The following is a 13,011-nucleotide window of genomic DNA, read 5'->3' as shown; positions in this document are numbered from 1 at the left end:
CTTGAAAACCAACCAAGCCTTCCCACCAGGAAATGCTTGCAAGGAGCTTCCCAACATTTAACATATAACAAAAGAAAGCTCTTAGCTGAGAGCTCTCATTAAGTGCTCCTGGACTTTCACAGAATCAGAATCACCAGGTTGGAAAAGACCTTTAAGATCATCAAGTCCAATCATTCCTGCCCTATGCTAAACCAGATCCCTGAGCACCTCATCTCCCCACCTGTTAAACACACCCAGGGCTGGGGACTCAGCCCCCTCCCTGGGCAGCCTGTGCCAGGCCCTGACAACTCTGCCAGGGAAGAACTTCTCCCTCCCATCTGAGCTGACCCTGCCCTGGCCCAGCTTGAGCCCATTGCCCCTTGTCCCATCTCCTGTCCCCTGGCTGAAGAGACCATCACCCACCTCTCTGCACCCTCCTGGCAGGTCAGTGGAGGTGGGGAGAAGGTCTCCCCTCAGCCTCCTCTGCTCCAGGCTGAACACCCCCAGCTCCCTCAGCCGCTCCTCATGGGATTTGCCCTCCAGCCTCACTGACAGATCACCCACAAGTCACCTTATTGCTGCTATTACAAAGAATTTGCAAGTTCAACACCAAGAGCAAACAGGAATTTGCTCACAGAAAGGCAGGCATTTCCTCTTCCCTTTCCCTAAAAGGGGCTTCCCCCAGGAGATGACACTGGCCAAAGTGAAAGCCTAAGGAGCTTGGCAACTCAACTCATACTACAAAGATGACATTAAATGTTCCTAAGACGCAGGATCTTCATTTTTTCCAATAGGCAGGATATAAAGAGAGCTGTGAAAATGGTTAGAAGCTGACATTCTCCTTAAAGCAGAGGAAAAACCCCACATCTTACCTCAGAGCATGCTATAAGTAAAGTCTGCTCCTAAAAACACCTTCTAACTGAAATTTGCCAGTTTAAACCTTAAGAAAACACACACCAAAACAAAAAAAAAAAAACCCAGAAAACTCCCAAGAAAACCAGATGCAGAGATGCACCAGACAAACACTTGCAGGCAGAGAAAAATTAACACCAGTGACTATGCAGCAGGCAAGGGGCCAGATGGGAAAGAGGAATGGTGCAGGTAACAGGCTGGAGGGAACTCTATAATATAAAAGTGTAAAGCTAACTTTATGGAACCAATTCAACAGCTTTATTCTTAGCACACAGAAGAGTTAGGTACATTTATGAAATAAAAGTTTAACCTATTAGTAAAGGCAAATGTGTCAATTGTAGTAACATGAAGTTTTGAATGAGAACAAAAGTAAACATTGAGAATGGGGGGAGGAAAGAAAATAAGGTTCCACCCACACAAACTGCAGCTGCCCAACAAGGAGCACATACCCTGGAGTAAAATAACTTCAGGTGAACTGCTTACTAGCATCATGCTTTTGAACTGTCACCCTCCCAGGCCAAAACACAACCACCTACTCAAGGTCAGGTGTCGGTTAGGATCCCAATGTGCACCCACAGGATTTCAGGGTCAGAGCTGTTGTGCCACTTCATTTTTGGTTTTACTTTTTTTATTTAATGACAGCACTGTGCCCACATGTTGGTTCAGTTATCCCTGCAGGCAAGGCCATAAGGTGCAACAGCATAAGGCAGCTTCAGAACTGTGTCCCTGCCAGTGGCCATGACTCTTCCAGTAACAGGTACCCAACCCAGTACCCATTGAAGAGAAACCACTAAAAAACCCTGCCACAAACAACAACACACCCCACACCCCCCTTCAGTGCATCAGACCTCTTGGCCTCCACACTCACACATCCAGTTCTGTGACCAAGGGGCTGGGATAACACACCCCTCCCAGCTGCTGAGGCGCTCTGGATGCTGCCATCCCAGTGCCACCAGTTGTTTTAAGGCAAACCCAAGCTCTGCACTAACCAGAACAGGTCCATTCGCTCCCACAGCAAGCTCTGCACCCAGGAGAGCCAGGGAAATCACTGCTTTTTCCTTTTACTGGGAATTGCCTTACAAGGCCATCAGCTAACTTCACAAAGGCTAAAACCACTTCTGAGGGGATAAGCACCTTTCATTCATCAGCCTGCTCAGCTCCACTGGTACCACTGGCATTACGTATTCCCAGCGGCTGCAGCTCTCCAAGCCCCGCTAAGCAGCGGCTCCAATGCCTACATTACCCCTCTCATCTTCCCCAAGCAGCACGGTGAAATCAATATACTGGTTAATTTAATTACAGCTATTCAACACCCAGTAAGTGGCAGGAAAATTCTAAAGCATCACATTAGTTTCATGCTGTTGCTTCTGCTCCCAGAGCTCCACAGTCGTCTGGGCAAAGACGTGAGTTATCCGCTTGAAAGAAGGACAAAGGCAGAGATGGAAGAGAAACGGTGCGTTTGAAGCCTCCGCTCTCCCAGCCTTTGTACTGCCACAAGGCACTTCCAGAGAGCCTTGGCATTCATTCCTACACGGGGTCTGCTGGTGCTGCTGCCATTCAGCAGGGAGAAAAGGGAGAGAAAGGATCAATTCACCAGGCACAACTCATTAAATGCACTCCAGCCTTTACACGCTCCCTCCTGCCTTCCCGCTTCCAGACCCGGAGTATGATTTTTACTACTAAGTTACTAGAGGAATAACTACAGGTCCTGCTGCTGTGAGAAGAGTAGGAGCCCCAGTGGTATTCCAGGTTGTGTAGTTTTAGGTGGGAACTAGTCAACAATCCATCCTCTCTCACTAGAGCTCAGAACACCTATGAATGCAGGCACGTTTGGCTCACTAATTCAGCTTTTCCAGCATCCATACACCGCTCTGGGAAGCAGAAAGGGAGAAGAAAAACCCCAAGACTGCCACTCATGAAGTGCCCACACGGCAGCCAGCACATTACAGATGCCTCCACAGCTCCCACACTCAGGAAAACACCACCCTGGGATTTCTTTTATGCCTGTGAGCGGGATCCTTGGCTCTTGTATTTCCCTACGTGGTGTTTCAGAGCAGCCTCAGCCCCTGCCTTTTTGCCAGTGCCTTTAGCCCTTCTTGCTGCCTTTTCTCATGCACACAGGGAGTTCTCTGCCTCCATTTCCTCTCTCTTGTTCCCAGTCCATCCATATGCTGGGAAGGAAGAGAGGGCATGTATTCAAAGAGGCCAAACAATCCTCAGTGACAAATAAGAAGCTGCCAAGTAGCACACAGGTGTAAAATCCCAGCAGCGAGGAATGCAGCTCTGGGATCCCTCCCAACAGTCAAGTCTAGCCTTCAGTCTCAGAGGTCAGATTTCTTCCAAGTCCCTGACACAACCACGTTCCAAGAGCCACAAGCATTTATCACCAGACAGACCTTGGCCTCTCAGGAGCTGAAATGGCTGCTTCCTCCCAGGGCTGAGCGCAGACGGAGCGCTGCTGGAGGAAGCCAAGCTGCTGGCTGCCCATGCAGTCCCTCCTGAGCGGCCAGTTGGCAGAAGGAGACTCTCCAAACCCTACCCTGAGAAGGCAGAGCCCCCCAGCAGTTTTAAATCCCAGCATGTACACCACTGTGAGACAGCAAGCCACAGAAACCAACCACCCGTCTCAGCAACGCCAGTAGATTGATATGCACCAGCACTTCAGTATTTCCTGGATTTCCCTTATCTCATCAGCCCTTTAAACAGCAGGCACACAGAGTAAACTCTTTCTAACAACCCTAATCCAGGCTAGAAGCTGCCTCTGCAGGCATCACCCCCAACAGCCTTCCACAGGCTGCTTCAAACTTCGACAAACAGAATCACAGGGGTGGGAAGGACCCTCCACCAGAGCCCATGGGGTCCAACCCCCTGCCAAAGCAGCTCCCTAGGACAGGGCACACAGGTCGGTGTCCAGACGGGGCTGGAATCTCTCCAGAGAAGGAGACTCCACACCCCCTGGGCAGCCTGTCCCAGGGCTCCCTCACCCTCACTGGGGAAAAGTTCTTCCCCATCTTGCTGTGGAACTCCCTGTGCTCCAACTTGCAGCCATTGCCCCTTGTCCTGTCTCCACAGACACTGAAAAGGGGCTGCCCACTTCCCCCTGCATCCCATGCTTCAGATATTGGTAAACATTAATAAGGTCCCCCCTTAGTCTTCTTCTCTCCAGGCTGAATGTACTCTTTGCCAGTCTGCAAGCACCACAAACACTGCACTGGGTTTACAGGACTACAGGCATCTCCAAAGAAACAGCTATTTGAACCTTGCAAAGTAAAAGTGAGGTAACAGAATGGAAAAGGGCAGAGTAACCCTAAACACAGCTTGTTCTCACAAACCTTGGCACAAGGTTGACGTGAACCGCGGGGCTCAGTAAATCAGAGGGACAAGCACCAAAGCTCACTGAAAGGCTGCAGAAGGGAGACAGACTGCTCAGCTCTGTGAAGTGAGTAACCTGTCACACCCTGCTGCAGCTCACAAGCAGCCAGACACCGCCACGTGCAGCCTCCAAACACCCTGCCAGCCTCCATCCCTCCACCGCTCCGTGAGCGGGCTTGGGAGCTGGGGACACAGGAGCACCCATCATGGATGGCCATCAGGCTAGAGGGCAGAGGAATACCACTGGCATCCTAAAAACATCCTAAAAACAGCTCTTCCAGTGCAGTGGGATGTAGCAGGATGTTTCCAGGGCACCATCAGCGATTCAGCTGTGTTCCAGTGCCTGGCACCAGAAGCTTCCTTTGCGCACAGGAACCTTTTCAGTCCCTTTCAAATGGTAAAACAAAGCAGGTTTTTTGCACTTTGGCAGCAACAGGCACGTGGGCCACAGCAACACAGTGCTTATTTCTGCACAGAGCATGCAAAAAGCCACCGTTCTCCAGAGTCAGAGAATCACAGAATCCCAGGCTGGTCTGGTTTGGAAGGGACCCCAAGGGTCACAGAGTTCCAACCCCCGTGCCACAGGCATGGACACCAACCTCCAGGCCCCATCCAACCTGTGTAGATACACAAAGTTGCCCAGGGCCCCATCCAACCTGGCCTTGAACACCTCTAGGGATGGGGCACCCACCCCCTCTCTGGGCAGCCCCTTCCAGCCCCTCACCACTCTGCAAAGAACTTCCCCCTCATATCTAATTTAAACCTTCCTTCCTATAGCTTTGATCCATTCCCCCTTGTCCTGCCATTATCCACCCTTTTAACAAGCTGATTCCCCTCCTGTTCCTCTGCTCCCTTCAGGGACTGGAAGGCTGCAATGAGGTCCCCCCACAGCCTTCTCTTCTCCAGGCTGAACCAGCAAAGCTCCCTCAGCCTCTCTCCATATGGCAGCTGCTCCAGCCCTCTGATCATCTCCATGGCCTCCTCTGAACCCTCTCCAACAGTTCTACATCGTTCTATTGTGGGCCCCAGCTCTGGAGTCAGGTACTTCAAAGCTAGAAACAAGGATTTAAGAACGTGCAGACACCAGAACCAGGTTCCAAACTGCAGGTCAGACACCGATCCACACGGACACGTCCTTCCCCGCTGGACACGCTGGGTATGTCCTGTCCTCCAGGGACACCAGCACCTGGACATCACCCAGCTCACGTGGAGGTGTGTGGCTTCACCCTGGGTGCCACCCACAGCACTCACAGCCCAGCACCAGCTCACTGGTCGTGGTCTAGGTAGAGATGCTGTCAAAACCAGGCAGGAGTGGGCTTTTAACCTGGCCCAGAAGCATCATGAGAAAGAAACGCTGCACCCTCACAATAATTTGAACACCCAGCTCGTCCCAGCGCTCTGATTTTCAGGTCCCTTTCATAACAGGGACAATTAACCAGGCGACAGACAAAGGAGCATGGTATAAAGCACCTTAATTAAGATTACCTGCTGCAATGTGTAGATGCAATACATAGATGCTTACTCTCCATTTAAAACACACAAAGCTGCACTTGGGCTATAATTTACTAGGGCTCTGCTCAGTCCTGCTGAGGCCACACCGGTAGTGCTGGGTCCTCCCTGGTGAGGCCATGGAGATGATTCAAGGGCTGGAGCACATCTGAGAGAGTTGGGGTGGTTCAGTATGGACAAGGCTGCAGGGAGACCTCCAAGTCCTTGAGGGGCTCCAGGAAAGCTGGAGAGGGGCTGGTGCCAAGGGCAGGGAGGGCCAGGCCCAGGGGAACGACCTTCAGCTGCAGGAGGGCAGCTGGAGAGGGGCTGGGAGGCAGAAATCCTTCCTGGGGAGGGGGAGGCCCTGGCACAGGGTGCCCAGAGAAGCTGGGGCTGCCCCTGGGTCCCTGGCAGGGCTCAAGGCCGGGTTGGATGGGGCTTGGGGCACCCTGGGCTGATGGGAGTTGTCCCCGCCCACGGCAGGGGGGGCAGTGGGGGGGGAGGCTCTGGGGTCACTTCCCACCCAAACCAGTCTGGGACTCTATGAGGTGTTAATTAAACTCTGTAATTAAGCAAGTGCAAACAAAACCAACAGAAGACAGCACTCAGCATGATTACTCAGAAGAAACCAAGCCAAAGAATATTCCATCTGCAAACTCAACACTGACGCTGTAGAACTTCTGACTTTAATTCTGACTCCCACAACTCTAATTGGGCACCATCCCCTTCCACACATATGACACCCCTCAGTTACACCGTCACGTTCTTCTTCCCCTGTGGGGCTGCTCTCATTTAGCATTCAGGCTAGACCTGTCTCCAGATAGACCCAGAGCCATGGGATAGAGGACCACCCACAAGCCCCATTTCAGAGCTGAAAGGTATGAGCCTAGAAAACAATGACCCTGCAAGAACAGAGAGGGTTGTTCTCACTGCTTGAGCATCTTCCTGCTGCCATGAACAACTGGGTGCTGCCTCATGAACGCTGCAAAAGAGCCACCTGCAATGCACAAAAGGCCAGGTTTTCACAGGCAGCTATCCATTCTGGTCCTCACACCCAGAGGTACAGCCCGAGGTCTCCTGAGAGGCTGAGCTGCTGGGAACTCACAGCTGAAGGGCTCAGAGATACACCACAAACGTGTTAAGTGCTAAATAATGCCACGTACTTGAAATAGATTGGATCAAATCCTTCACAATTAAAGCTAGCTACCTAAAATTGATGGGTATTTTGTTCTACCTTATTCTCTAAGCCTTAGTTCCTTACCTGCCCAGCAGTGCACGTGCCTTTGTAGCACTGGATCCTGTGAAAAGCAGGCTGATGGAGCATTTTGGCATGAGGCAAACACCCCAGCGCCCTGAGCTCGCTGGCAAATCTGAAGGAAAGTCACTAATTAAAGTACAGACCAAACAACTCATCACCAGCTTACCCCCACCTGCCCAGCACGTTTGGCATGGCAAGGCAGTCGCTGGTAAGAAGTCATACGAGCAGGGTGAGTCATGGTGCTGATATGGTTGCCCCCTCCATTAAGAGTGGTGCTGCTTTCAGGCCCAAGAAAAGATTGTCCATATGAACCAACTCCAAAAAGCCCCAGATCACAGTGCTGAGAGTTCACAGGCACTCCTACAAAGGAGTACTCGGGACATCTCTTCCCAGCAAACAGTGCTTCTCTGCCAACTCCCCATCACCCCTGCTCTCATTCCAACACCTCCACCTCCTGCCATCAACCCCTGAAGTTGTGTCAGTTCAGCCCCCCATGACCAACCCCTCTCTCTCCCCTTCCACCTCTGCCCCATCAACTGCCAGATCCTGCCTGGTGCGAGCAGAGTCTGACACATCTCTCACTCTGTGAACACCACATTTTTTTCCCCCCCAAAGGCTTATAGTCTGGATGGCTGCGAGCATTTTCCATGGGAATGGCAGGAGATATTTCTGGCAGAGACACCATCTGCCTGCCATATAGAGAGTCCCACTTTCAGACCATGAGAACGCTGCTGCTTTTCAAAACAAAAACCCCATCTCGCACAAGTTGTGCCAATTTCCCCTCGTTTTCTTCACTGGGAAGTTGCTCTTCGCTCCTCCTAAGGCAGAATCACACAGTGGAAGCCTGATATAAGCCTAGAGGAAAGCAGCAGGCAGTTTTCACTGTAAACCAGAGTATCTGTCCTGCCTCTGTGCCACAGACAACCTTCAGCATGTCACTACTGCACTTCCAAGAGCCACAACCCAAGGAGAAACACAGGCTGTGGGGCTGGAAGACCCTGAACTCTGGTTCTGAGGAAAGCAGAAGCGCTGAGATGCTCCAATTAACCAGTCCAGCCTCACTGTTGGAGAGACCACACGTGGGTACAGCCCTGCAGACCTTACCCAGACTCCAGGGATGCTTCAGCTTTGCACACAGACACACTGTATCATCACTTATGACTGACTTAGACATGCAACAGTGTGCTTACCTTTGTTCCCACAATCTAAAGACGTGCAGGGGATACATCAAGAAACATGAACACACTACAGGTTGTGGCAGCTCTGGGTGACATTTGGGTTTATGAGCACTACAGAAAGCCTCAGAGCTTTCTGTTCAGCCACAGCAGACAGTAGCAGAGACCAGTAACAAGGGGGAAAAGAAACTGGCATCTACATTTATATTAGTAGCTTCCCTGCACCCCAGGGTCCGCTTCACAAGGAGTCTCATTTCCCTACCCCTACTCTAGCATCCACTGGGCCATGGCTTTCCTGGAGGAGGCTGCCAAAGTGCCTCCCTTCTCCTTCAAGTTCACACACACTGACCCTTAAACCATGAGCGTGATGTTATGTAAACACAGTTCAGATACTACAAAACTGAGCATTTTAAATCAGCCTGTTTTCCAAGCGTGAAGAGCTGGAAGAAATGCATCTGGCCCTTCGGACTTTCTTCTGCTGGAGGAGTACATAGAGTTACTGGAGATCCTAGAATTGGAAGGATCATAGACTTCCAACCCCCCTGCCACAGGCAGAACCACCAACCTCCAGGCCTGGAGCTACACAAGGCTGCCCAGGGCCCCATCCAACCTGGCCTTGAACACCTCCAGGGATGGGGCACCCACCCCCTCTCTGGGCAGCCTGTTCCAGCCCCTCACCACTCTCTCTGCAAAGAACTTCCCCCTAATATCTACTTTACACCTTCTTTCCTTTAGTTTTAATCCATTCTCCCTTGTCCTGTCATTATCTACCCTTTTAAAAAGCTGATTCCCCTCCTGTTTGTACAGTCCCAGCAGGTACTGAAAGGCTGCAGTGAGACCTGACTGCCTATGTCAAGATGCCTCGTTAAACTACACCTTACCTACAACAGCTACTAGGTGTGAGGGATACCCTTAAAATGAAGTCTGCTTATGCCAACACCACAAGGTAGAGCCTGAAAATTTAGCTTAGAGCAGACTTTGAGCTCTGTGAAGCCCACTGAGAAGCGTGCCAGTTCACCCCCACGTTAGACTCTGGCTTCTCCAAGCCCTGGAGAAACCTGGTTGCAGAAGCCAAACAGCACTAAATGTCAGATACTTTAAGAGATACAAACCAGCCACAGACAGCTTGAGTAATAGGTGACTTGAGCCATGGTAGCAACAGACAGACAGATTACAGGATGCAATTTAACTTGGCAAAAAACAGGAGCAGCAGCAGCTCTCCTCTCCTCAGTTGCTGCTTAAGGATGGATAATTACACTAGCAGGCCACGGAAGCCTGAGCAAATCTAACTAATACACACTCTCAGGCACTAGCACTGGGGTTGCTCAAGTCTTGCTGTTCAGTGTTCCCAAGATTAACTGCTTGTTTAGAAACTCAGCTAAACAGCAAGCCTGCCTTTTTCACCCCCCTGTCTGTTAAAGAGTGCCTGGCAGCAAGCAAAGGCGATGTAGAAATGACAACAACAGGGCCCTAATCGCCATCAGGGGAGAAAGGTCTCGTGTCCTTCACTCCCCAGGTCCCCTGGTCACTCACATGGCTACAGAGCTCCCATGAACTGGAGAGATTTTTTTATTGTGTGCATTTGCTGGCTTCCTCCAGCCGACAGAGACACAGGACACTTGCTGGAAACCAAATCCCAGGGGGATAAGCAACCTATTTGTTTGGATACCCCAGCCACCAACTCTAAACAAGAGCCTAAGCAAGCAAAGCCTAGGGAAAGCAAATCTTTGTTTAAGCCAGAAAGCCTCCGAGCACAAAGCTGCTGCTGCAAAAGCCGTGGGCCAGATGGAGCACTTCAGGAACTGTCTCCAAGCCCTTGCACAGCAATTGTCAGCCTGCCTGGAAATTAAGATTCCTTTCACACACGCACCCAATTATTGCCAGGTCTCCTCTCTGCCCTCTGAATGGCACTCACCTCGCTAATTAAATCAGGGGCCTGAACTCACCCCCTTCCAGGACTTACCCTGCTCCTCCCCCCGCCCCCCCCCCCCCCCGGGGCATCAACCTCAGTCACTCCAACCAAGGGAACCCACCCCCAGCATCAGGGTAAAGCCCAGGACACCTTTCTTCCAACAAAACCCCAGCCCCACCACCACCCACGAAGCAGTGCAGACTCTTCCCAGGCTCTGCAGACTCCCCCATTCTCCCACTGTCGTCCTCCCCAGGCTCACAGAATCCCAGATCCCCCCCCCCCCCCAAAACCCATCCCACAGCACACCCCACCCTCTCCCAAGCCCCAGGTCCTTCATCCCCACTCACACACCACTCCTGCACCCCCAGTCCCACAGACATCCCCACGGACCCTCACCACCTCCACCCCGGCCCCACAGACTACTTCCCCCCCCCTTCCTTTTCCTCCTCGGCCCTCACACCCCAAACTGCCCCCCAAGCCTCACAGAACCCCTCACAGCCCCTTGGGAGCGGCCGGCCCCCCGCACCACCTCAGTCCCACCGGGTCCCGCATCCCCCCCGCGGCCACCCCCGCCCCCCCCCCCCACCCTACCCCACCCCACGCAGCGCCCCGCCGCCGGGCCCCGCCAGCCACCACCCCTCCGCCCCGGCCCCGGCCCGCACTCACCGATCAGCCGGCGCACCTCCTCCTCGCTCAGGTAGAGGCTGAGGCTGGGCCCGGGGCCGGCGGGGGGCCAGTCCGGGGGCCCCGCGGCGTGCGGCCCGGAGCCGGGGCCGGCCTGGCCCTGGGCGCCGGCGGGCAGGAGGAGCAGCAGCGGCAGGAGGGGGAGGAGATGGCGGCGCGGGCCCCGCACCGGGCGAGACCAAGGCGACCAAGACGACGATCGCGGCCGCCCGGCGCCCGCCTCCCCCGGCGCCCGAAGGGGCCGGCCCCGCCGCCGCCTCCCCTCGCCGGGCTCACGGCCCCCGCCCCGACGCCCCGGCACCATCGCTCCGCGGGCAGGGAGGGAGGGAAGGGGGGGAGGGGGGGGGACGGGAGGCCAGGAGGGGACCCCCCGCCCCGCCGAGCCCCTCACACGCCGCGACCGCCGGCCCCCGCCCCGCCGCTCATGGCTGCGCGCGCCCGACGCCGCCGCCGCTGGCGCCGCTTCCTCCGCGGCGCCGCACGCACCGCCCCGCGCGCGCCCGGCGCAGGCGCGGACACGCCCCCCTCACCCCCTCCCCACCCCCCACCCCCGCCCGGCGGCGGGAGCAGAGACGCGCGGGAGCTTCTCGCCGCCGCCGAGGGGACCCGAGTCCCCCCTCCGCCCCCCCCCCCCCCCCCCTCAGCCCCGGCGCGGTGCGGAGCGGAGCGGAGCGGGGACCCTTCCCCTCCTCCCGCCCGCTGCCGGCCTCCGGTTCCCGCCGGTAACTGGCGGTCTAGGCGCCTGGCGGGGCTCTGAGCCCGCCCTGAGGGGAAGCTGCCCCCCCCCATCCTCCCCGCCCGCCGAATTACCTCACGGTCTGGCGCGGCCATCTCCTCCGTCCCGTTACCCTGCCGCCGCACGGCCTGTCCCGGGCACCCGCCGCTGGCACCGCTTGGCCAAGGCACCCCGGGGACCAGCGCCGGGAGGTGGCCGGCACTGCTCAGAGGGCCCCAGCCGGGAGCGCGTCTGGAGTGTCCGCGGCTGTTTAAGGGAATTTCCTTCTTTTTTTGGTGGTTTTTGAAAGCCTTGGTGTGCCCATGGCGTATTTAGGGCTGTGACCAGCTTTTAGCTTAACCCTGGGCTGCTTCCAGAGCCGAGGGACAGGGCCTTTGAGCTGCAAAGGGCAGCGCTGTGACCCTCACAGACCCTCAGGGGTCGGAAGGGACCTCGAAAGCTCATCTGGTCCAACCCCCCTGCCAGAGCAGCATCACCCAGACTAAATCCCACGGGAACACATCTGGGTGGGTTTGGATGTCTCAGGAGAAGACTCCACAGCCTCTCTGGGCAGCCTGGCCCAGGGCTCTGGCACCCTCACAGTGACCAAAGTTTCTCCTTATGTTCCCATGGAACTTCCTCTGCTCCAGCTGCACCCGCTGCCCCTTGTCCTGTCGCTGCCACCCCTGAGCAGAGCCCGGCTCCAGCCTCCTGACTCTCGCCCTTTGCATACTGATAGAGATTAATAAGGTCACCCCTCAGTCTCCCCCAAGCTGAAGAGGCCCAGCTCCCTCAGCCTCTCCTCATAAGGAAGGGGTTCCACTCCCCCGAGCACCTTGGTGGCCCTGCACTGGGTCCTTTGAAGGAGTTTTGTGTCCTTTGAGTCCTTTCAGAGCTGAGAGACAGCGGCCCTTCATCCCGCTGTAACAAAGGAGAGCCTTCCATCTGCAAAGGACAGCTCTTTCAGCCCCAGAATCCCAGCACATTTGGGGTTGGAAGGGACCTTGAACGCTCACCTAGCCCAACCCCCTGCCAGAGCAGCATCACCCAGACTAAATCCCACAGGAACACGTCCAGGCAGGTTTGGATGTCTCCAGAGAAGGAGACTCCCCAGCCTCCCTGGGCAGCCTGGCCCAGCGCTCCGGCACAGCGACAAAGTTTCTCCTTGTATTAGAAGAATATATGACAGTCCCAGCCTACAATGCTCCTGAAGTAAAATTCTGACTGTAAACCACGTCTGCTGCTCTGTTACAGTACGAAATGCCGGCAGCAGCGCTGCGTGACGGCCGAGACGTGGGGAAAGAATGCAATAATAATCAAAGGCTGAATTCCAGCACGAGACTTTGCATCTCCTGGACAAACATTCCTGAGGAGCAGGAACAGCCTCAGCCCGAGCAAATCCATCGCTGGTAGCTGCCCCCTTGATGGAGCTTTTCAGCGGGTGTGTCACAATATTCACTTATGACCATTAAACTGGTTAATAGCTGTGAATTACACGCTCCCCTCTGACCTGCCA

General features: G+C 54.7%; 1 protein-coding gene across 1 annotated transcript in view; it reads right to left on the bottom strand.

Moving 5' to 3' along the window:
- Positions 1–11,084, bottom strand: part of RYK (receptor like tyrosine kinase) — a gene marked incomplete at its 5' end in the record, with an annotated part of 67,529 nt that extends 56,445 nt beyond the window's left edge. Inside the window, one exon of the mRNA XM_084267734.1 lies at positions 10,763–11,084. Coding sequence (XP_084123860.1) covers positions 10,763–11,084 — 322 coding nt within the window. The remainder of the gene's footprint in view (positions 1–10,762) is intronic.
- Positions 11,085–13,011: the final 1,927 nt, after the last annotated feature.

Source organism: Gallinula chloropus (genome assembly GCF_964237585.1).
Source record: "Gallinula chloropus genome assembly, chromosome: 8".
NCBI lineage: Eukaryota > Metazoa > Chordata > Aves > Gruiformes > Rallidae > Gallinula > Gallinula chloropus.
This window is presented reverse-complemented; position numbering and strand designations above follow the sequence as displayed.